This window comes from Anomaloglossus baeobatrachus, chromosome 8, assembly GCF_048569485.1.
Source record: "Anomaloglossus baeobatrachus isolate aAnoBae1 chromosome 8, aAnoBae1.hap1, whole genome shotgun sequence".
Taxonomy (NCBI): Eukaryota; Metazoa; Chordata; class Amphibia; order Anura; family Aromobatidae; genus Anomaloglossus; species Anomaloglossus baeobatrachus.
The window spans coordinates 135,531,655-135,556,121 of NC_134360.1; the positions used below are offsets into that span (position 1 = coordinate 135,531,655).

Here is a 24,467-nt window from a genome sequence, read left to right on the forward strand (position 1 = left end):
CCCTCATTACCAATTTATTAACCCCGACAAACCCTCCATGTCCGGCGTAATCCACAGTCCTCCAGCGTCGCGTCCAGCTCTGCTGCATGGAAGTGACAGGAGCTGCAGAAGACACCGCCGCTCCGGTCACCTCCACACAGCAAATGAGATGAGTAGCGCGATCAGCTGCTGTCAGTCAGGTAACTCGCGGCCACCGCTGGATCCAGCGGTGGCCGAGGGTAACCTCAGTGACAGCAGCTGATCGCGCTACTCATCTCATTTGCTGCGTGGAGGTGACCGGAGCGGCGGTGTCTTCTGCAGCTCCTGTCACTTCCATGCAGCAGAGCTGGACGCGACGCTGGAGGACTGTGGAGTACGCCGGACATGGAGGGTTTGTCGGGGTTAATAAATTGGTAATGAGGGAATTTGTGTGTGTTTTTTATTTCAAATAAAGGATTTTTCGGGTGTGTGTGTTTTTTTACTGTAACTTACAGATTAATCATGGAGGGTGTCTCATAGACGCCTGACATGATTAATCTAGGATTTAGTGGCAGCTATGGGCTGCCAATAACTCCTTATTACCCCGATTTGCCAACGGCACCAGGGCAAATCGGGAAGAGCCGGGTACAGCCCCAGAACTGTCGCATATAATGTATGCGGCAATTCTGGGCGGCTGCTGACTGATATTGTTAGGGTGGGGGGCTCCCCATAACGTGGAGCTCCCCATCCTGAGAATACCAGCCTTCAGCCGTATGGCTTTATCTGGCTGGCATTAAAATTGGGGGGAACCGCACGCCGTTTTTTTTAATTATTTATTTATTTATTTTACTGCACAGTATAGACCCGCCCACCGGCTGCTGTGATTGGGTGCAGTGTGACACCTGTCACTCAGCGTGGGGGCGTGTCTCACTGTAACCAATCATAGGCGCCGGTGGGCGGGGAAAGCAGGGAATACGAGATTGTTTAATGAGCGGCCGGCTTTTTCAAAATAGTAAAAGCCGCCGCAGCCGTGTGAATGCCGTGCAGCGCCGGTGATCGGGGATCGGTGAGTATGAGAGAGGGGGGGACACTTCAGTCAATCGGGGGATTAGCGGTCAACGGTGAATCCTTCACAGGTGACCGCTAATCAGTACTCGACACAGACAGAGCCGCGGTATGAGGATGAAGTCGGGTGAAGTTCACCCGAGTTCATTCTCATCGCGCAACTCTGTCTGCTGTCAGCCGACATTTATAAACGACATTGTGCATCACACACACGGACATTACACACGGACATTACACGTACACATACACGTTAATTCCACACGCACACACGGACGTTCTGCACACAAACACGGCTAGCATACGCAATTCACACAGGTGCCACACGGACCATGAAAACGGACACAAAAACGGGACACGGACCCGAAAAACGGCCCGTAACACACGTGCGTGTTTTTCACGGACGTGTGAAGGGGGCCTTAGACATAGGCCAACAGCCATTAAAAAGTAGCTCAAATTTGCCTTCAGCAGCTTCTTCGTGTCAATGATCTGCTGCAGAAAGTGTATACGGGGAGATTTATTAAAGACATGCATTATATGTATCAGAGTTTGTCTAAAGGGGGCTTTACACGCTGCAACATCGCTAATGCGGAGTTGTTATGGTCACGGAATTTGTGACGCACATCCGGCCGCATTAGCGATGTTGCTGCGTGTGACACCGATGACCGATTTTGCATCGTTGCAAAACGTGTAAAATCGCTCATCGGTGACATAGGGGTCCATTCTCGATTATCGTTACTGCAGCAGTAACGATGTAGTTCGTCGCTCCTGCGGCAGCACACATCGCTATGTGTGACGCCGCAGGAACGAGGAACCTCTCCTTACCTGCCTCCCGGCCGCTATGAGAAAGGAAGGAGGTGGGCGGGATGTTCCGGCCACTCATCTCCGCCCCTCCGCTTCTATTGGGCGGCCGCTCGGTGACGTCGCTGTGACGCCGCACGGACCGCCCCCTTAGAAAGGAGGCGGTTCGCCGGTCACAGCGACGTCGCCAGGCAGGTAAGTATGTGTGACGGGTCTGCGCGATGTTGTGCGGCACGGGCAGCGATTTGCCCGTGTCGCACAACAGATGGGGGCGGGTACCCACGCTAGCGATATCGGGACCGATATCGCAGCGTGAAAAGTAGCCTTTACACTTCGTATCCATCGTCTTTTCCAAAGAATGAAGAGCCACAAAGGTGTGCCCAGTATAAGAAAGCCATGGAACCCATAGGGTGGAGGGGCGACATGACTAGAGGGAAGGGAAGGAGTGATGGGGTTAATGGAAACAGGAATGGTTTGTTTATAAGGCAGAATAGAGGGATTGGTGGGTAGGAGGAGTTCCCTGGAGGAAGAGGTGGGACAGTTGAGGGGTGTAAATAAAGGACCTTGACTTACCCCCCTCTCTCTTGACTTCCGGATATGGAACGATCTGACTGGAGAGGTTCCTATAAGGTGTCAGGACGTCACCTTCTATTTCTCCATGGAGGAGTGGGAGTATTTAGAAGGACACAAAGATCTGTACAAGGACGTCATGATGGAGGTTCCCCAGCCCCTCACATCACCAGACTTCCGGATATGGAATGATCCGGACGTGCGACAGGATGGCTGCTATCCGGGACCAGCGGATTCATCATGGCAGTGCACGGGCCCCTGGCAGCGCGGTCCCACGTCTTGGCTGCTGGGGGTTAACCCGTTGGCACTTTCCCCTCGCTCCCCTGTCAGCTGCGGGCGGCGTCCCCCCCCCCCCTCCCTCATCTCTCAGGTACTGGCCGTGTGCGGGGGGAGCGAGGAGGAGATGCGAGAGCCCCTTCGGGGACCCTCCGCGGTAGTGACGTGGGGCAGGGCAGTACTTAGCTGCTGCTCCGGCCGCGGGAGGAATCTCCGTCCGGGTCGCGGCAACCGGGAAGGGGGCGTGGCTAGTCTGCGGCCTACTTCCGGTCCGAGCCGCGGCCTGGATTGCTGGATGCGGCGGTTCCCGGACGGGGAGAGCGCCCGGCTGTGACAGAGGCCAGCTTTACCCCTCGCGGACGGCGGGGGGGCCGCGGAGCTGCAGCCAGTGGTGGGTCCGGCACCAGGGCAGGCGGGCCTGGTGCGACGGGCGCCCAGGAGGCGGCGGTGAGTGGGGTGACAGCAGGGGCCCTGCAGTTTCTGCTTGGTCACCCAGATCAGGGTGCAGCTCCCGGCCGCGGCGGTCTCCCCCAGGAGGGGGAGGGCCCAGCGGACAGAGGCTTTCACGGGCCCAGGAGGGCTGGATGCGGCGGCTCCTGGCCAGGAGAGCGCCCGGCGAGGACGGAGGCCAGCGTTATCCCCCCCCCCCCACCGCGGGTGGAGGGGGGGGGGCCGGGGGGCTGCAGCCAGCAGGGGGTCCGGCACCAGCGCAGGCGAGCCTGGTGCGACGGATGCCCGGGAGGCGACGGTACGTGGGGGTGACGGCGGGGGCCCTGCGGTCCCTGCCTGGTCACCCAGAGCAGGCGTGCAGCTCCCGGCAGCGGCGGTCTCCCCCAGGGGGGGGAGGGCCCGGCGGACGGATGCCTTCTGGGCCCAGGAGGGCAGAAGGCTGGCGGCTCTGGATGGGAGTCTGCTGGCAGCGGGTCGGGCCACAGGTACCCCCCCGTCCTTGCAGGCAGCGGTGGGGGGGGGGGGGGTCGGGCCAGAAGATGAGGCCCGCGGTGGCAGCCCGTGGGACGGGACGGTTTCCGGGGTTGTCGCCGCGGGACAGAAGATGGAGCTCGGAGGATGGTGCCCACGCGGCGTACCAGGAGGACGGCCGTGGTGGCAGCGCTTCGGCGGCGTCTGCGTTACATGAACCAGAGGCGGTTGGCTCCAGCGAGGAGGAGGAAGCAGCGACGGAAGAATCAGATGTCCGGATGGCGTGACTTTTATTCCAGGATACGCCGGGTCGCGGTCGGGTGAGACGGCCGTGGATTCGGCAGGGTTGGGGCGCAGTTGGTGGGGGGGCGGCTGCGGACACGGCAGCGCCGAGTGGGTTTTTGTGTTTTGATCAGGCATGGGGTATTTTACTGCAGTGGTATATACGGTTGTGGAGAGTGCGCATGCACCGCCGGGGGCATGGACGGGATCGGTGGTTAGTGGGCGCAGGTGCGGCAAGCAGAGTGAGGGCGCATGAGGCGGCAGGGGAGCATTTTCGGGCAGAGGCGGCAAGGGCTGTGACAGAGTGAGTGGTGAGGAAAGAAGAGGGGGTGAGGTGGTGCGTCTGGATGACAGTGGCCAAGTGTGAGAGGTATGGGTACTTCGAAGGCCCGTTGGGGGGGGCTCACCTGCTGGAGGATGTGAGGGATAAGATTTGAATGGGGGAAAGTGTAGAAATAATTTCGCTGCTCCCCCTGGAACAGTGGCACCTGGATTAGGTTAAGCCAAGTGATTCCGGGAAGGATAAGTAGAGAGGGGGGGGGGAGCGCCGGTGGAGGCTCACCCCTCGTACATTTGCAACGTGGCTGCGGGGATTTGCGTTTTTGGCAAGGGTATCAGGGGAAGGAATTGGGTAATTGGTTTGGCATGGTTTGGTTATATGGATCCATTTGGGGTGGCGTGTTAGGTCATATGGCGGTTTAGTCTGGCTTCAGTACGCCGAGTAATTTCAGCAAGGGAAGGTGTGCGGTAGGATCATACGGGCACATCCTTAGGGCTGCAGTGGATGGCGGCTCCTAGTCAGCCCCTTTTGGGGGGCAGTTGGCGGTTCGGGGCTTGGAACCCCGGCTACACGGACAATGAGGGTTGTTTGGGGGGCATAGAATGATGGGTGGTGCAGATTTGGCGCGGACGGTTGTCTTAAGCATAAGTGTTGGGTGGTGGTAAAGATCATAGTAATTCTGTGTCTTTCTATTTGTATTGGTGGATCTTCGCCTCCTTATTGGAAGTTTGCGCTGGGCTAGGGGACGCCTGGTGGTTGTCGGTGGAAATAGGGGTCAGGAAGTGGCTTTGGGCAGGATGGGTGGGCCATTCGGGGCCCTCCTTGTCATGATTGGGTTTCTCTGTTGGGGGGGCAGTGCCGGAAAGGAGCCGTATGTGTGTGTGTATATATGTATGTATGTATGTATGTATGTATGTATGTATATATATATATATATATATATATATATATATATATATATATATATATATATATATATATATATATATATATATATATATATATATATATATATATATATATATATATATATATATGTATATGTATGTGTGTGTATATATATTTCGGCTAGTTCAAAACGTATCTTATCTGGAGGAGTCATCGGTGTATGCCTGCTTGGCTCCAGAAATGTCGGCGGTTTATTATGTCTCGTTTGACAGAGGGTGGGATTTGGTAAAGGCGGTGAGCCGTGGAGCATTGATGGCAAAGGCGGTTTTGGAGGCGGCATTAGGTTGTTACTGGTCTACCCTGCTAGCTAGCAGTTCGGGTGCTGCGGGGGGGAGGGGAGTTATTATTATGTTGATCGGTGGGGGCTAATGGGTTTTGTCCCATTTTATGTTCCTTTGGAGGCGGTTATTCCTCGGTGGAGTGTTTGGTGCGTGGTGTGTCCAAGCTTACACCTCTCATTCATTATAGGTTGATTCTCTTTCCATCGGGTTGGCGGGTTGATGATTCGTTTGGGTTGATTGTTTCATTGCAGATGGTGGTGGATACTCTTTTTTTTTTTTTTTTGGGCCGGTTGGCGCAGGCGAAGACTGAGGGTCCAACGCCAGTGATACGGTTTGTGGGGGATAAAGTTTGATGTTATGGTCAGAGAGGTAGGCTTCGTGGGTAATGGGGTGGTTCTATGGGCTGTGATAGAGGCAGTTAGGCCAGCTAAGACGGTGTGGTTTCAGGCGGTGCAGTCTTTGCTGGGGCGGTCGAACCACGGGTGCAGAGTTACGCCGCTGGGGCGAGTGTCTGCTGGACGGCTGGCGATGGCTGCGCCAAGGGTGCAGCCATCGGATCATTTGTGTGGGTCACGAGGGAGATCAATGATGATCTGATGGTGTAGGAGGTTTTTTTGTTTTTCTTACGGCGATTTAGTGGCCGCGGATTCTGGCTGGGTAAGGTGGTACCTGATGGAACGTGGCTGCGGTACTCGGTTGCAGCGGGTCCAGTTGTTTTCGGGTTGGGCATCGTGGGTAGCACTTCCAATCGGTGGTAGGGGTCGAGTTGTGGAGGTTGGCAGTTTTTTCCGAGAGGAAGGTGTGCTGTCATTCTGACTATCAGTTGGTGGAGAATTAGATTAATAGTTGGTTTGCTAATCCTGGGGCCAAGGGTGGCGTTCTTTTGGCAGTTGGTTTCTCAATTGTATGCGTTTTTTAAAAAAAAAAAAAATTTTATGCGTGGCGCAACCAGTACTGGGGGTTCGCCAAGGGTATAGCAGCTGCTTTGTTTCCTTCCAGTTCTGCAGGTTTCGAGAGTTGAGGCCGGGTAGCAGACGAGGTGGGCACGGTGTGTCCGGAGGGCTTGTGGAGTCTGGTGTGGCTGTGTTGGGGAGCGGCTCGGAGCTCAGTGACTGAGGTTATTTGGTGCTGATATCCAGAAGTGTGGGTGGCGCGGATAACGTGGTTTGGGGCCATGTGTGAGGAAAGCCTGGTGGAGTATTTGGTGGCGGCGTTGGCAGTGGTGAGTAACGGTTTTCAGGTTGCTAGGCCGGCGTCGGCAGTGGAGCAGAGGGTGGCGGCTGTGGCTGTCTTGTTGAGGATTAGATGTGGAGAGATGTTTTCGCAGGATCTTAGTGCGCGGCAGGCCTTGAAGGGGTTTTGTCGTACGGGTGTGAGGGAGCGGGACACAAGGGTCCGTCTCCGTTGTTTTGTGGCAGCGTTTGGTGAGTGTTTTGTGGTTGCTATGTTCATCTGAGCACGAGCGGGTTTTGTTTCCTCTTGTCCACAACGGTTCGTGTTAGCCTTTTGGGGGGCTTTGAGATTGTGGGGTTGGTCAGCCCATCTACGGTTAAGAGCGGAGGTTGAATGTTGGAGGATGTGTCCGCGGTGGTGCAGTGGGTTGAGCGCCGGCTTCGTCGCTCACTGAATCAGGTTAGGCGGATGGTGAAGGTTGGTGTTGTTGTATGCGGTCCCGGGTGCGGAATTATGTTATGAGGACGCCCAGGGTTATTGTTGTGTCACGTTAGTTAAGGTACCATTTTGTGGCAGTGCTGCAGACTTGATTGCAAGTGGCGGGGGTGGGCGCCCGGAATACTACGGGTCGTATTCCTTCTGGATTGGGCTGCCACGGAGGCCCCTCGGTGGTCTCAGAAAAGGGGTTGTGAAAAGTATTGGGAGGTGGGAGTCCTCTCGTTTGTCGGCGTTACGTTTGGCCTCAGTTGTTATCGGGTTAAGGCCAATGGGGGCGTTTGAGTAATTTTAGGAGTGGAATGGGTTGGTGTAACAGGTTGGTGTTATCTGTGGGTTTATAACCTCTGGGTTGTGTGGTGAGGGTGTGCCTCATTTGGATATTTGGGCATTCGTTGGTTCTCGGGGCCTCGGGGGTCTGAGGCTCGCCCGAATTTTGCCAGTTGGGTCTGGACGGGTCGATGGTACTGGTCCAGTAAGTGGGAGGCAGCGATTTGGTACCTCGAGAAGTTATTTATGAATGTTTAAAAAAAAAAAAAAATTGTTGTTGGTTTGTTGCATTGTGGAAGACATACCCGGGCTTAAGCGTGGGGTAGTTTTGATAGTGTGACCAGGTTGGAATGGCGTGGGGCTCGTGTGGTAGGCAGTATCAATCGAGCCTTATTGGGGGCGGCGCCAAAGTTGGTGACGCTGAACTGGTGGTTTTGGAGATGCGATGGGGGTGTATCTTAACGTTATTGGTGCTGTTTTGTGGACGCTGTGATTGCGTGGAGGTGTGGTACAAGCTTTTGGTGTGTGGCGGGTCCAGGCCACGTAAGGAGTCACGTGCCCTGTCCTGTGGCGGGGGGTAGGTCTGGTCCAGAGGCGGTTGAAGGCAATGGTAACTGGACAGAGAGACACCATCTTGGTATGGTGGCTCCAGGTTCCGGGATGTTGCAGGCACGGGGTTCTGCAAAGTTGGGGGGTTAATCCGTAGGTGATTAATACCTCATCTCTGGGTCGGTGTGTTGCGGCCAGGGATACTGGAGTGAGAAGTGGTTTCTGGACTGGGCCTACCCAGGGTTGTATATTTACTGTATTGGTTACTGTGTTACCTATTGTTATTTGTTGGGGTCGCCCGTTGGACGGCGCCCCCTTGTGTTAGTATGTAAATAATAGGTAATAAAGGCTGCTGTGGCCAATTTTAAACCAAGTCACATGCAGTTCGTGTATTATTTACAGATGGTATTGGTGGGTAACACACACAGCACGACTGGAGAATCCTTCCTCAATGGTCATGTCAGTGACATTTAGATTAACAAGGTGGACATAGAAGGGGTATTAGAAATGGAGAATTTTAACAAACAGGATAAAGTAATAGAGAATGAGCAGCTTTCATTAAAAACAGTTATAGTTGTTAGAACCCACAAGAATTTTCCCCATATGGTAACTAGTTTAAAAAAAATGTGCAAGTCATACAGTATACAACTACAAGATGATGACAACCGCATGTGAGACTGTAAAACATTGACAGCTACTGGTCCCAGTTGCCCCATGAAGATGCATGTTCTGTTCCGATAATTGTAGAGGATCTTTCGGGGGAGATAGCGAATGTAAACTATGTATTACTTATCTACCCTATTGAATTTTTTCTCCAACTGCAGGGCTTAAGCTGTTTTCACACACAGCGACAGCGACAACGACGTCGCTGTTACGTCACCATATCCTGTGACGTAACAGCGACCTTGTAAGTCGTTACATGATTGCTGCTTAGCTGTCAATAATGCACTTTAAAGCAGCGACGCAGCAGCAATCATAACGACACGCGTCGCTGTTACGCCCATGTCTCTGCCTACAGCGTCATCACGATCGTCGTTGCTGCGGTGTCAAACACAAGGATTCATGAGGCGCAGCGGGATAGCTGCGATCAAAAAAAGAACTGGGACATTCGAGTCCGAGCAGCGATCTCGCAGCTGGGGTCTGATCGTTGTTACATGTCACACATAACGACTTCGCTATCAAGGTCGCTGCTACGTCACAGAAAATGGCGACTTAGCAGCGATGTCGTTGTCGTCGTCGCTGTGTGTGAACCCAGCTTTAGCTGGAGTCAACTAGTAAAATCTAAAACCTACTGCTACCTCAAAATAAACTTTAGGACAACTGACATCCAAATGGTCAGCAAAAGCCCTGACAGGTGAATATGCACATTACAGGGGGATACATTACAGGTGGATACAGGGAGATCAGACACCTCTGCTGCCTATCACTTGCAAAGGGAACGCTGGGTGAATAGTTCAGATTAAGAACAGAATAGCTCCGCTTATACATTTGGGCAAATCCTGTTTACATTAGTTGGATACAATGACAAGTTTCTTTTACAATGAAAACTTTTTTTACTAAAAGTTTTTAGATTCAATTATAAAGTGTAAACACAAGATTAGAAGAAAGGAGCCCCCGTTTCCCACCACTATTTAGACCAAAGACATCCTGGGCTTATGAACAGTTCATGGCCTGTCCTGATACTATGAATTTATCTGTTTACATAGATACTGTATGTTACAAAAGTGAGTACCGTATTTTTTGGACAATAAGACGCACCTGACCATAAGACGCACCCTAGTTTTAGAGGATGAAAATAGGAAAATAACATTTTAAGCAAAAAATATGGTCATGACACACTGTTATGGGGCGAGGATCTGCTGCTGACACTGTTATGGGGTAATGTCCTGCTCATATACTCCCCAGCCTGCTCATATACTCCCCAACCTGCTATATACCCTCATCCTGCTCATATACTCCCCAGCCTGCTCATATACTCCCCAGCCTGCTCATATACTCCCCAGCCTGCTCATATACTCCCCAGCCTGCTCATATACTCCCCATCCTGCTCATATACTCCCCAGCCTGCTATATACTCCCCAGCCTGCTCATATACTCCCCAGCCTTCTATATACTCCCCATGCTGCTCATAATATACCCATATCCTGCTATATGCCCTCATCCTGCTTATATACTCCCCATGCTGCTCATATACTCCCCAGCCAGCTATATAACCTCATCCTGCTCATATACTCCCCAGCCTGCTATATACCCTCTATGGGGAGATAAGGTATGCACACCAGTGACTATGTAAGGGGAATACATGAAATAGCAGAAACTGCTGTGTGAATACTGACTTGAAAAATCCAATAGCTATATGTAAGAGTGAAAATGTGAAAAATGGAATCTGCATTACTGCCATGAACATATGAATCAAGAGAAATTTAGCTACTGAATTGATCAATGCAATAGAGCCCCAACACTACGCCAAAGTATTTCTCTACGTTGGGGTCCCTAGCTTATGTGTGTCCTCTCATGCAGTTAAAAAACTTACCGTGTATGGGAAGCTGAGACCCAGGCTATTTATGCGTATGATATGGATTGGCAATAGGTGTGGTTGGGGAGGGTTCACAAACGAAAAACTACTAACAATAAGGAATAACGTTTGGAACACCATTCTAAGTCTGAACTGGGTGCAAAAACCTAAAAAAACATCACTATGGGGAGATAAGGTATGCACACCAGTGACTATGTAAGGGGTCATCATGCAGATTCCATTTTTCACATTTTCACTCTTGCATATAGCTATTGGATTTTTCAAGTCAGTATTCACACAGCAGTTTCTGCTATTTCATGTATTCCCCTTACATAGTCACTGGTGTGCATACCTTATCTCCCCATAGTGATGTTTTTTTAGGTTTTTGCACCCAGTTTAGACTTAGAATGGTGTTCCAAACGTTATTCCTTATTGTTAGTAGTTTTTCGTTTGTGAACCCTCCCCAACCACACCTATTGCCAATCCATATCATACGCATAAATAGCCTGGGTCTCAGCTTCCCATACACGGTAAGTTTTTTAACTGCATGAGAGGACACACACAAGCTAGGGACCCCAACGTAGAAAAATACTTTGGCGTAGTGTTGGGACTCTATTGCATTGATCAATTCAGTAGCTACATTTCTCTTTATTCATATGTTCATGGCAGTAATGCAGATTCCATTTTTCCCATTTCATTCTTACATATAGCTATTGGATTTTTCAAGTCAGTATTCACACAGCAGTTTCTGCTATTTCATGTATTCCCCTTACATAGTCACTGGTGTGCATACCTTATCTCCCCATAGTGATTTTTTTTTAGGTTTTTGCACCCAGTTCAGACTTAGAATGGTGTTCCAAACGTTATTCCTTATTGCTATATACCCTCATCCTGCTCATATACTCCCCAGCCTGCTATATACCCTCATCTTGCTCAAAAACTCCCCATGCTGCTCATAATATACCCCTATTCTGCTATATGCCCTCATCCTGGTGTATCCTGTGGCACATAAAAAAAGTAAACGTTCATACTCACCTCACTCCCTGCAGCACCGCTCCTCTTACCGTCTATGTCAGCGGCAGCGCCGCTGAATGCAGCCGTACCCCTGCAGCATCGCGATGTCCTCCGGTGGTCTGTGACGGCGGCTGCGTGTGGACACGTGCGCACAGCGATGACGTCATCGCTGTGCGCTCCGCTACTCACGCAAGTCAGCTGACCGGACAGATGGGAGGAGGAGTGATGCTGCAGGGGAACGGTGAGTAATCTGTACTGATTCACTGCCCCCCACACTGATGATGATGCGCGGGGGGCAGTGAATACAGCCGCACATGATCACTCCAGGCTGCAGTTGCCAGGGGTGATCATGCGGGCCGACTGTTTATCCCTGCCCATCACCCCGCCCACCTATCAGTGCCGGCTTCAGTGCTGAGAGATGGGCGGGAGGATGGGCGTGCATATTAAATGAGCGGGTCCACGTGGTCACGGCAGGCTGCTACAGCCTGCTCGTGCCCCCAATGACCCGCTCCACCGCAGCACCCTCATTCCCCGCAGCCACAGTCAGACCATAAGATGCACCCCCAACTTTCCCCCAACATTTGGGGGGGGAAAAGTGCGTCTTATGGTCCGAAAAATACGGTACATCCTCACATTCTATCTGCTGCCTCCTCCATCTGCTGTGATCCTGCTGTCTAGATCCATTCTGTAAGGTAACTATCCCCAATCTCACTTATAACCCTCCCTTCCCCCCCTCACCCCTCGTCAACGGAGGGGGACGGCAAATTTGACGACCGCCCGGTGTGGCAAAAGCAGTTGTTACGCCACTGGCTCAGAGTCATATCCACAGGTTGTCTTTTCAAAATAGACTTAATAGTGCTGCAAGAATTGCTCCAGGAGGTTAAAGGGGTGGGGTGTCATCCTGTCAGTGCTCAGACCTTACGCTATACACTGCATCAAATTGGTCTGCATGGAATTCATCCCAGAAGGAAGCCTCTTCTAAAGATGATGCACAAGAAAGCCCACTAACAGTTTTCTGAAGACAAGTAGACTAAGGACATGGATTACAGGAAGTAATCAAAACGTGCGCGTTGGGGCACGTTTTCCTTGGGCACCACTAGCTACTATGGGATGAGTGAACGACTATTATGGTCTGGCTTTTAGGCTTAGGATATTAACATTGCGTTAATCTGGAGCATTTACTATCTGTGAGTCTCTCTATGGAGTTCCCAATTTAGCCTATGGCCACTCTTTAATGTATGGTATTAATGTTTCATAGACATGTATATAGCATTTATAACTTTGGCTATTTAATCCATCCATATTGGGTTTATCTATAGAACTTTTAATATCCCTTATTTATACATACTCTTGCTTTGGAATAATTACTATATGGGAGTTTTTTTCTATAGAGTTCCCACTTTTAGCCTATGGCTGGTCTGTAATGTATGATAATGTATAGACATGTCTAGAGGTTTTTTATCTCATTAACCTTATCCATTCATTTTTATATACTCTCACCACATGTGGGATGTGGGCCCTATATGATTTGCCATCATTGATACTCCTCAAAAGCCTGATAAAGTGTTATTTGTTTTTTTGATTTTTGTTATTGTCACTTCTTGTTATTAAATTATGTAATAAACACTTTTTACATTTTTGCAAGAAGTTGTTTGACTTGTGTGTGACTATTTGGTCACATATAGGACCATGACTACGTTACCCCTTTGTTCTCTTGATATGCTAATTTTTGTTTAGGGTTGTAATCTTTATATTTGCTTGTGTCAAATTCTGCCCTCACCGATGTAATTCATAGTTACATAGGTTGAAAAAGACCTAGTCCATCTAGTTCAACCTTTCTCTACCAATTATATATTTTGACACTAAATCATTTCTAACCAATAATATTGTGTGAACTGAGGAAGTCATCCAGCCTTTTTTTAAAAGCTGTTATAGTATCTGCCATTACTACCTCTTGTGATAGGGCATTCCACAGTCTGACTACTCTAACTGTTAAGAACCCTTTACTATTTAGCTGCCAGAAACTCCTTTCTTCCACTTGCAGTGAGTGCCCACTGGTCTGTCACACAGCACGCACACACAGAAGTATAAGACAACAAGAGATTAGGAGAGAAACAAGAGCAGGGAGGAAATAACAATACAAAAAAAAACCTCTTTTACTACTTTAGTAACCCCAAAAACATCACTGCAGGTCCGACGTAATCCATACAAGGTCCTACAACGATTCCAGCTTTGATACATCTGAAGCTCACAGCGAGCACCATAGAAACTGACTGCCTACTGTTAGCTTCAGGCAGAGACTGAGGGAGCTGCGCAATCAGCGGTGACGTCACTTAGGTTAATTGTGGGCACAGTTGGAGATTCTCACAGTCCTCCACCTGTGATCGCAGCTAACCTGACTGCAGGTGACCTCAGTAACAAAATGACCTCGCCAAGTGGGGTCACTGAGTTTAATGAAATACCTTAAGGTCAAGTTCTCTGCCGATTTAAAATAATAATTTTATTGAAGCAAAAACAAGCAGCCCAATAAGTGACATATCACTAGAATCAGGGTCTCTCTCCTTATTTGCTGCTGCTCTCTGATTAAATAGCAGAAATCTGCTGACAGATTCCTTTTAATTTAGACACAGGCTAAAATAGGTGTTATGAATTAAGGTATGAATTAGATAAATCAAAATCTTATATCCATGGACACCTGGCAGCTTATTTTGTGTAGATAAATTCAATTAATTTAATCAAAAAGGTGCCCATACAAATACTTTTTCCCCAATAAGGATAAGCTTCAACTAGAACATAACACACAATGTCTGATTGGTATTTTCAGAACAATGAAGCTATAGAAACTAAGTAATAAAAAATGAAATTTTATTCAAATATTATTAAAAAATGTTACAAATATAAAATTTTAATAAGAATTCCACAAAAATACAACAGAGACATGAATATGAGTCAACAAGCAAGATAAAGGATTATTTTCACAGTGAGAAATTGTCTATTTTTTTTTATAAAAGTACAAATATATATAAATATAGAAAAATATATACTTTATATACCGTATTTTTCGGACTATAAGACGCACCGGACTATAAGACGCACCCTTGTTTTAGAGGAGGAAAAAATAGAAAAAAATAAAATTAAAGTAAAAGAATGTGGTCATGACACACTGTTATTTTACTGCTGACAGTGTTACTGAGGTAATAATATCCCCAAATTCTGTCCTCATATCCTCCATTCTGGGTACCTTCCAGGTATATATGGCCCCCATCGTGGAATATGTATGTTCCCCATCATTATGTGTATGATCCTCCAATCTGGTGTGTGTGTGTGTGTATATAATGTGTGTGTGTCCGTGTGTATATAGTTATATAGTTTGTGTGTGTATGTATGTGTAAAGAGATATACATATATATATATATAATGTATATGATCCAACCCCATCCAGGTGTACAGTAATGCCTTTATATACTATACTATTTATTGCCTTACTTTTACTGATGTGATGCTCACCATGCTTCAGTTTGGTCCTGGCATTACAAACAAAGTCTCCCATATCTCAAGGACCTGCAGTGATGTAATGAAGAGGCAGGGCACTGTGCTGTTCTGTGCTGCTCTGGCCCACCCCTCTGCATTACATCACTGTAGGTCCTTGTCAGCTACGCGAGACTGTTTCTAGTGCAGAGGAAGGATCAAAGTGAAAGTAATTTGAGCCCTCAGCACAGAGACTGCGGCTGTGCTGTGAAGGTATGCCGTGCTCTGGCCCGGACACTGCAGTGATCTGCACTCCCCCCGGGCCATAAATGAGTGCAGCGGCACCCTGCTCCTGCCTCCTACACAGCGGACACACAGTCTCCCCAGCCGCTGCAGGAAGCCGTCTGGACCTCCCACGTGTGACCGCTGTTTACAGTAAACAAGTATTCATTAGCTGCTCCTCACACCCGCTGACTGCAGAGAGAGGGGGGCGGGGAGCAGCTAATGAATATTCACTGACTTTAAGCAGCGGGCACACGTGGTTTCTCCAGCAGCCGGCATCCTGCAGCAGCGACCCTCCCTGCCTCCTGTGATCCCACTGCATAGCGCTGACTCCCCCACAGCTCCCTACCCCGCTGCTTCAGACCATAAGACGCACCCCACACTTTCCTCCCAAATTTGGAGAAAAAAAAGTGCGTCTTATGGTCCGAAAAATACGGTATATAACAGTGATTAATAAATATATAACACCCATGAAAAAAGCCCTGTATTTTTCTTCGGGGGGCGTGAAGAAGAAAAGGCGAAACATATGTTGGGGTGACGGGACGTGGTGTGAGTCTTTTGTAAGTATTGTGCAGTCTGTTTCTCTTGCCTCCTATAACTATTTAATGAATACGACTGATGTCCGTCACTTTAACCCTAGAATGCGCAAGCATAACAATCTACCATAGAAAACAAATGACCTAGCAGGCCTGCGAGGCCCCAGGTATGCGTTCTAGGGTTAAACACGGAGAAACTTGTACCGGGCACATTGTTCAATACTAACAGGCTTATGTTAACCAGTGATTAGAGCATTGCACTTGGCACTTTCTATCAGCACTTTAGGCTGCAATACAGGGCTTTTTTCGTGGGTGTTATGTACAGTGCCTACAAGTAGTATTCAACCCCCTGCAGATTTAGCAGGTTTGATAAGATGCAAATAAGTAAGAGCCTGCAAACTTCAAACAAGAGCAGGATTTATTAACAGATGCATAAATCTTACAAACCAACAAGTTATGTTGATCAGTTAAATTTTAATAAATTTTCAACATAAAAGTGTGGGTCAATTATTATTCAACCCCTAGGTTTAATATTTTGTGGAATAACCCTTGTTTGCAATTACAGCTAATAATCATCTTTTATAAGACCTGATCAGGCCGGCACAGGTCTCTGGAGTTATCTTGGCCCACTCCTCCATGCAGATCTTCTCAAAGTTATCAAGGTTCTTTGGGTGTCTCATGTGGACTTTGATCTTGAGCTCCTTCCACAAGTTTTCAATTGGGTTAAGGTCAGGAGACTGACTAGGCCACTGCAACACCTTGATTTTTTCCCTCTTGAACCAGGCCTTGGTTTTCTTGGCTGTGTGCTTTGGGTCGTTGTCTTGTTGGAAGATGAAATGACGACCCATCTTAAGATCCTTGATGGAGGAGCGGAGGTTCTTGGCCAAAATCTCCACGTAGGCCGTGCTATCCATCTTCCCATGGATGCGGACCAGATGGCCAGGCCCCTTGGCTGAGAAACAGCCCCACAGCATGATGCTGCACCACCATGCTTGACTGTAGGGATGGTATGCTTGGGGTCGTATGCAGTGCCATCCAGTCTCCAAACGTCACGTGTGTGGTTGGCACCAAAGATCTCAATCTTGGTCTCATCAGACCAGAGAACCTTGAACCAGTCTGTCTCAGAGTCCTCCAAGTGATCATGAGCATACTGTAGATGAGCCTTGACATGACGCTTTGAAAGTAAAGGTACCTTACGGGCTCGTCTGGAACAGAGACCATTGCGGTGGAGTACGTTACTTATGGTATTGACTGAAACCAATGTCCCCACTGCCATGAGATCTTCCCGGAGCTCCTTCCTTGTTGTCCTTGGGTTAGCCTTGACTCTTCGGACAAGCCTGGCCTCGGCACGGGTGGAAACTTTCAAAGGCTGTCCAGGCCGTGGAAGGCTAACAGTAGTTCCATAAGCCTTCCACTTCCGGATGATGCTCCCAACAGTGGAGACAGGTAGGCCCAACTCCTTGGAAAGGGTTTTGTACCCCTTGCCAGCCTTGTGATCCTCCACGATCTTGTCTCTGATGGCCTTGGAATGCTCCTTTGTCTTTCCCATGTTGACCATGTATGAGTACTGTTCACAAGTTTGGGGAGGGTCTTAATTAGTCAGATAAGGCTGGAAAAAGAGAATATTAATCCAAACATGTGAAGCTCATTGTTCTTTGTGCCTGAAATACTTCTTAATACTTTAGGGGAACCAAACAGAATTCTGGTGGTTTGAGGGGTTGAATAATAAATGACCCTCTGAATAAACTTTTCTCAATTTAAAAAAAAAAATAAAAAAGAAATAACATTCTTTTTTGCTGCAGTGCATTTCACACTTCCAGGCTGATCTACAGTCCAAATGTCACAATGCCAAGTTAATTCCGAATGTGTAAACCTGCTAAATCTGCAGGGGGTTGAATACTACTTGTAGGCACTGTATTTATACATGTTTTAACCTGCTATTAATTGCATGGTTTAATTCTTTGTATACTTGGTCTTTTAAAATATTTATATATGATTAAGATAATGCATTTTGCAAATAAACTTTGATATTATTATATATAAATTTATATTTTTTCATAATAACAATTACCCCCTGTTTTTTATATGAATTTTGCCCTTGAATAATTATGTGCACTAGTGCTAATATTTATTAATCACTGTTATATATATGAGGGATATATTTTTCTATATTTATATATATTTGTACTTTTATAAAAAATAGACAATTTCTCACTGTGAAAATAATCCTTTATCTTGCTTGTTGACTCATAATGTCTCTGTTGTATTTATGTGGAATTCTTATTGAAATTTTATATTTGTAACATTTTTTAATAATATTTGAATAAAAATTCATATTTTATTACTTAGTTTCTATAGCTTCATTGTTCTGAAAATACCAATCAGACATTGTGCGTTATGATAAATTCAATTAGCAGGAAGCTGACCGTTTCAAGTAGGTCAAACTTTGCCTATGTGCATCCTTGTTAGCAAAGGTGACGTTAACTGCCAGTAAAGGCTACTTCACACGCTGCGATATCGGTCCCGATATCGCTAGCGTGGGTACCCGCCCCCATCTGTTGTGCGACACGGGCAAATCGCTGCCAGTGCCGCACAACATCGCGCAGACCCGTCACACATACTTACCTGCCCGGCGACGTCGCTGTGACCGGCGAACCACCTCGTTTCTAAGGGGGCGGTCCGTGCGGCGTCACAGCGATGTCACTGAGCGGCCGCCCAATAGAAGCGGAGGGGCGGAGATGAGCGGGACGTAACATCCCGCCCACCTCCTTCCTTCCTCATAGCGGCCAGGAGGCAGGTAAGGAGAGGTTCCTCGTTCCTGCGGTGTCACACATAGCGATGTGTGCTGCCGCAGGAGCGACGAACTACATCGTTACTGCTGCAGTAACGATAATCGAGAATGGACCCCCATGTCACCGATGAGTGATTTTGCACATTTTTGCAACGATGCAAAATCGCTCATCGGTGTCACACGCAGCAACATCGCTAATGCGGCCGGATGTGCGTCACAAATTCCGTGACCCCAACGACTCCGCATTAGCGATGTCGCAGCGTGTAAAGCCCCCTTAAAGCAGATTGGACAGCTTTGCACCAGATAATCCCATGGCACTGAAAATGCCTGATTTCCATGACATATCGATAATAAACTGATATCAACACCACCACCCACAGAGATACCTGTGATCAGGGGAAATGATCGCTTCTGTGGATTTTAGAGACAAGGTTTTGACGTTGCGAAAACCACAGAAATGGAACCTCAACCCCCAATTCAAAACCCCTAATCGTTACCGCTTCCTTCATGTGTCCCTTTTTGTTTTACACATTTTTTGCTGTTTGATAATTAATCTTTTTCTAACTGTATAAGCACTGAACCTTTTTTGTATGTTAAATCTAACATTTTATAAGTTTGTTCTTTGCTGCTTTAAATGAATCCACAACCGTGAAGAGGGAAAGTATAACCTGGTTGTGTAACCCTGTAAATGTCAGTGTGCAAGAACTGTACCTGTCAGGTGCTTGGTAAAGGTGTGTGGCATGTGTCCTGCTATATTACTCAGTGCAGTAGTGCCATTGTCCTCATATAATGGTGGGTGGTCTCAGTAAAAGTGTGGTGTGGATGCATGGACAGGGGTGTGGGGTGTGGGGTGTGCTTAGCTTCTGGTCAATTTTTCTGCGATAGGTAGGGGGCAAGTGAGTGTGAGAAGAAGTACCGCTCTATACTCATACGTCAGTCATGTGTGCCGTGGGTGGGAAATGTTCGTGATAATGGATATATAGGTAAATACAATCTTGTGTACTCAATGATCTATTTGCCTTGTTACTAGGTGATTCCTCCTTATTCTAATTTAGAGCTTTTATTTTTTCAGGTTCCACATCTAATTCAGACTAAAGCACCACTCCAGTGTTTTGTTTTGTTTTCAGCACTGCAGTGGCACTTTAAATGTAATCCCCCACCCCCTGTCATATCCTCACCTTCTGGGGGCTTCACCTTTTACTGACGCTGCTCCGGTCCCGTGGTGCCATCTTGTGACAGTAACTTCTGATTTGTCGAAAGTCAGAAGTTACATCACAAGGTCTTAATGTAACTCTTTGAGAGACAAAATAAGGTTCTCATAGACTTCTACTGAGTTGTGACCTCCGTCATGCTCGATGAAACACTGGAGATGCCGGCAGGTCACAAATTGCCGAGATCGGCCAGAGCAGCGGTGATAGAAAAGGAAGCCACCAGAAGGTGAATATAACACAAGGGTCAGGGGACTAAAGCCCGCTTTACACGCTTCAATATATCTCACAATCCGTCGTTGGGGTCAAGTTGTAAGTGACGCACATCAGGCATCGTTTGTGAGGTATCTGTGTGTGACACCTAAGTGCGATCAGGATTGAACGCAAAACCGTTGATCGCAAACACATCGTATCTTTGTCTAGAATTGAACGTTTTGTTGCACGAACCTAGTCAATTGTAACGTGTGACATCCCTCATACGATTTTGATGTCTGTGGCTATGTGCGCAGGTGTGCGCTCTGCACCGCAGCTTAAAAAAGGTCAGTTTCAGAGCGCAGCTGAAAAGCTGCGTTCTGAAGCACCTCACAATGTCTGTCATTCACTAATCTCTGTAAGTCGGTCACTATCTCTGTCCCTCTCTCTCTGTCCATGTCAGTCTATCCCTCTTACCCCCTCTCTCATACTCACTGATCCCCAATCTCCGGCGCGGCGCTGCACGGCATTCACACTGCTCCGGCGGCTTTTACTATTTTGAAAAAGCCGGCCGCCCATTAAACAATCTCGTATTCCCTGCTTTCCCCGCCCACCGGCGCCTATGATTGGTTGCAGTGAGACACGCCCCCACGCTGAGTGACAGGTGTCTCACTGCACCCAATCACAGCAGCCAGTGGGCGTGTCTATACTGTGCAGTGAAATAAATAATTAAATAATTTAAAAAAATGGCGTGCGGTCCCCCCCAATTTTAAAACCAGCCAGATAAAGCCATACGGCTGAAGGCTGGTATTCTCCTTCCATGATTAATCTGTAAGTGACAGTAAATAAACACACACACCCGAAAAAATCCTTTATTAGAAATAAAAAACACAAACATATACCCTGGTTCACCACTTTAATAAGCCCGAAAAAGCCCTCCATGTCCGGCGTAATCCACGGACCTCCAGCGTTGCCTCCAGCTCTGCTGCATGGAGGTGACCGGAGCTGCTGAAGACACCGCCGCTCCGGTCACCTCCACGCAGCAACTGAAGACAGCTGCGCGATCAGCTGAGCTGTCACTGAGGTTACCCGCTGTCACTGGATACAGCGGTGGCCGCGGGTAACCTCAGTGACAGCTCAGCTGATCGCGCTACTCACCACAGTTGCTGCGTGGAGCTGACAGGAGCGGCGGTGAGTAGCGCGATCAGCTGAGCTGTCACTGAGGATACCCGCGGCCACCGCTGCATCCACCGCTGGATTCAGGTAACCTCAGTGACAGCTCAGCTGATCGCGCGGCTGTCTTCAGTTGCTGCGTGGAGGTGACAGGAGCGGCGGTGTCTTCAGCAGCTCCGGTCACCTCCATGCAGCAGAGCTGGAAGCTGGAGGTCCGTGGATTACGCCGGACATGGAGGGCTTTTTTGGGCTTATTAAAGTGGTGAACCAGGGTATATGTTTGCGTTTTTTATTTCTAATGAAGGATTTTTTCGGGTGTGTGTGTTTATTTACTGTCACTTACAGATTAATCATGGAAGGTTTCTCGGGGAGACGCCTGACATGATTAATCTAGGATTTAGTGGCAGCTATGGGCTGCCAATAACTCCTTAGTACCCCGATTTGCCAACGCACCAGGGCAAATCGGGAAGAGCCGGGTACAGTCCCAGAACTGTCGCATATAATGTATGCGGCAATTCTGGGCGGCTGTTGGCTGATATTGTTAGGCTGGGGGGCTCCCCATAACGTGGAGCTCCCCATCCTGAGAATACCAGCCTTCAGCCATATGGCTTTATCTGGCTGGTTTTAAAATTGGGGGGGACCGCACGTCGTTTTTTTTAATTATTTAATTATTTATTTCACAGCACAGTATAGACATGCCCACCGGCTGCTGTGATTGGGTGCAGTGAGACACCTGTCACTCAGCGTGGGGGCGTGTCTCACTGCAACCAATCATAGGTGCCGGTGGGCGGGGAAAGCAGGGAATATGAGATTGTTTAATGGGCGGCCGGCTTTTTCAAAATAGTAAAAGCCGCCGGAGCAGTGTGAATGCCGTGCAGCGCCGCGCCGGGGATCGGGGATCAGTGAGTATATGTATGAGAGAGGGCTGCTCAATTCAGTTACTCAGGGGATTAGCGGTCACCGGTGAGTCCTTCACAGGTGACCGCTAATCAGGACGCGACACAGACAGAGCCGCAGCATGACAATGAAGTCGGGTGAAGTTAACCCGAGTTCATTCTTATCGTGCGTCTCTGTCTGTGTCTGCTGTCATCTGCCATTCAGCTCTGCTACATGGCTGTCTGTGTCTGCTGTCAGCGGCCATGTAGTAGAGCTGAATGGCAGATGACATAGTAAAAACGCATCCCTACACATTACACACGCTTGGCAAGTCAATAAATAAAAAAAAAAAAAAAAAGGTGCCCAATGCATACGTCACAGAACACATGATCTAGGATCGCACACAAAATTGATCAATTTAACATAGACTACTAACGCACGTGTGACAGCAAATGAACGACCTACGTGCAATCTCATAAGATCCCGTATGCAACCTGGGCGTGTCACATCGCAAATGCGATTGTACAACTAATTGCAACGTGTAAAGCAGGCTTAAGATTTAAAGCACCACTCCACCAGTGAAATAAAACAAAACCATAGGAGTGGAGCTCTAAAGATTCTTGAGCACATGAACATGTTCAGCAGGGAGAAGTGAATACTATGGTGGTACTGTTTCCTACTCAGAATGACAGATTTACAAGGGTACTTACTGGGGCTCTCCCATCGGCCTCCACTCAACATAATGGTATAATTTTTGAACATTCTTTAACCATTCCCGTAACACAGTTGTGGTGTTATCAATATTGTGATCCGTTCCTGCCCTAAAACAAACAAAATAAATCATAAAATTGTTGCAAATTGTGAAATCATTAATAATTTTGATACATCTCGAAAATGCTCTAAAACTACATACAGTACTGATACAATGACTGATATCACTGGGACCAGTTAAATGCCCAGCTGGTAATTGGATGCTGATAATATTCCCCAGAGTCATGGAAAAGCAATAAAGATGTCTCCAAAAGATTTAACATAATGCTTCTATATATGAAAAAGATTACCCTCCATATTTAACAGTTTATCACAACAATGAGTCAGTTTCTAGCTATTCTGCACAAAAATAATTTATGAGGCGGTCACAGTTAATATTTATAGTATGCAGTCCAGCACATCTGCTTGCCAGTGCTACCTCCAAGTGTCGTCCGCTGTCCTCCCCGGTGGATACCGAACTCTGATGATCCTGCAGTGTCTGCTCAATTGTATATAGGGAGATTTCCAGGCTCCGTGATAAATTGTAATGGACAACCTCTCCTATTGAACTGAGTTGTTGGCAAAACCAAATCTACCCTACCAGGTGGATTAAGCCTTTCCCCTATAAACTGCGGCCACCACCAGTAAGCCCTTATATAAATCATTCTAGTATACTGTATATACGTCCCCAAGTCAACATGTACAACATAAAAAAGAGATTTATTATACTCACCTGTGGGGTGGTCCGGTCCAATGAGCCTGCTGGTCTCGGTGCGGCGCCTCCTATCTTCTTCAGATCGCCGTCCTCCTTCCCTGCTCCATGTGGATGATGCATCCTAAGTCATCCACACAGAGGCCTCCATTGTGCTCTTGCACACGATTTCTATCTGCGCAGGTGAGGGCAGAGCAAAGTATTGTAGTGCGCATGCATGGGCGGTCTTTGACCTTTCCCAGCGCCTGCGCATTACAGTACTTTGCTTTGTTCACAGCAGGGCACATATCATTGATGTGATGAATACCTCTGTGTGGATGACATTGCATTCTAGAATGCTGTATATAAAGGCTTACTGGAGGTGGCCACAGCTTATAGGGGATGAATCTGTTGACAGGTTCCCTTTAAAGGGGTTTTCTGAACTCCACATACATTTCTCCAGTCACTCTGACTGCCAATTGCTAAATTCAGATGGCTCCATTATTAGCTGGAGTTGTCATCACGTGACTGCTCATATACAATATGCCACAAAAGTGAGTACACCTGTAATATTTTTGTAAATATTTTAATATATCTTTTCATGGGACAACAGTGAAGATCTGACAGTTTGATACAATGTACAGTGTTACTGTGTAGCTTGTATAACAGTATAAAGTTGCTGCCCTCTAAATAACTAAACACACAGTCATTAATGTCTAAACTGCTAGCAACAAAAGTGAGTACACCCCTAAATGAAAATGGACAAATTTTACCCAATGTGACAATATTTTGTGTGGCCGCCATTAATTTCAAGCACTGCCTAGAGCTTCACAGGAACCACTGGATCCTCTTCCATCCTTCATGACCACATCACGGAGCTGGTGGATGTTAGACACCTTGCACTTCTCCACCTTTCATTTGAGGAGGCCCCACAGATGATTAATAGAGTTTAGGTCTAGAGACATACTTGGTCAATCTAGCACCATTACCCTCAGTTTCTTTAGCAAGACAGTGGTCGCCTTGGAGGTGTGTTTGGAGTTGTTATCATGTTGGAACATGAATTGAGGGGATCATGCTCTGTTTCACTATGTCACAGTAAATGGTG

General features: G+C 47.7%; 1 protein-coding gene across 1 annotated transcript in view; it reads right to left on the reverse strand.

Annotated features, from left to right (window-relative positions):
* The window catches only part of COLGALT2 (collagen beta(1-O)galactosyltransferase 2), a 362,921-nt gene that overhangs the window by 179,711 nt on the left and 158,743 nt on the right, over positions 1-24,467 (reverse strand). Inside the window, exon 2 of the mRNA XM_075322014.1 lies at positions 22,632-22,742. Coding sequence (XP_075178129.1) covers positions 22,632-22,742 — 111 coding nt within the window. The remainder of the gene's footprint in view (positions 1-22,631; positions 22,743-24,467) is intronic.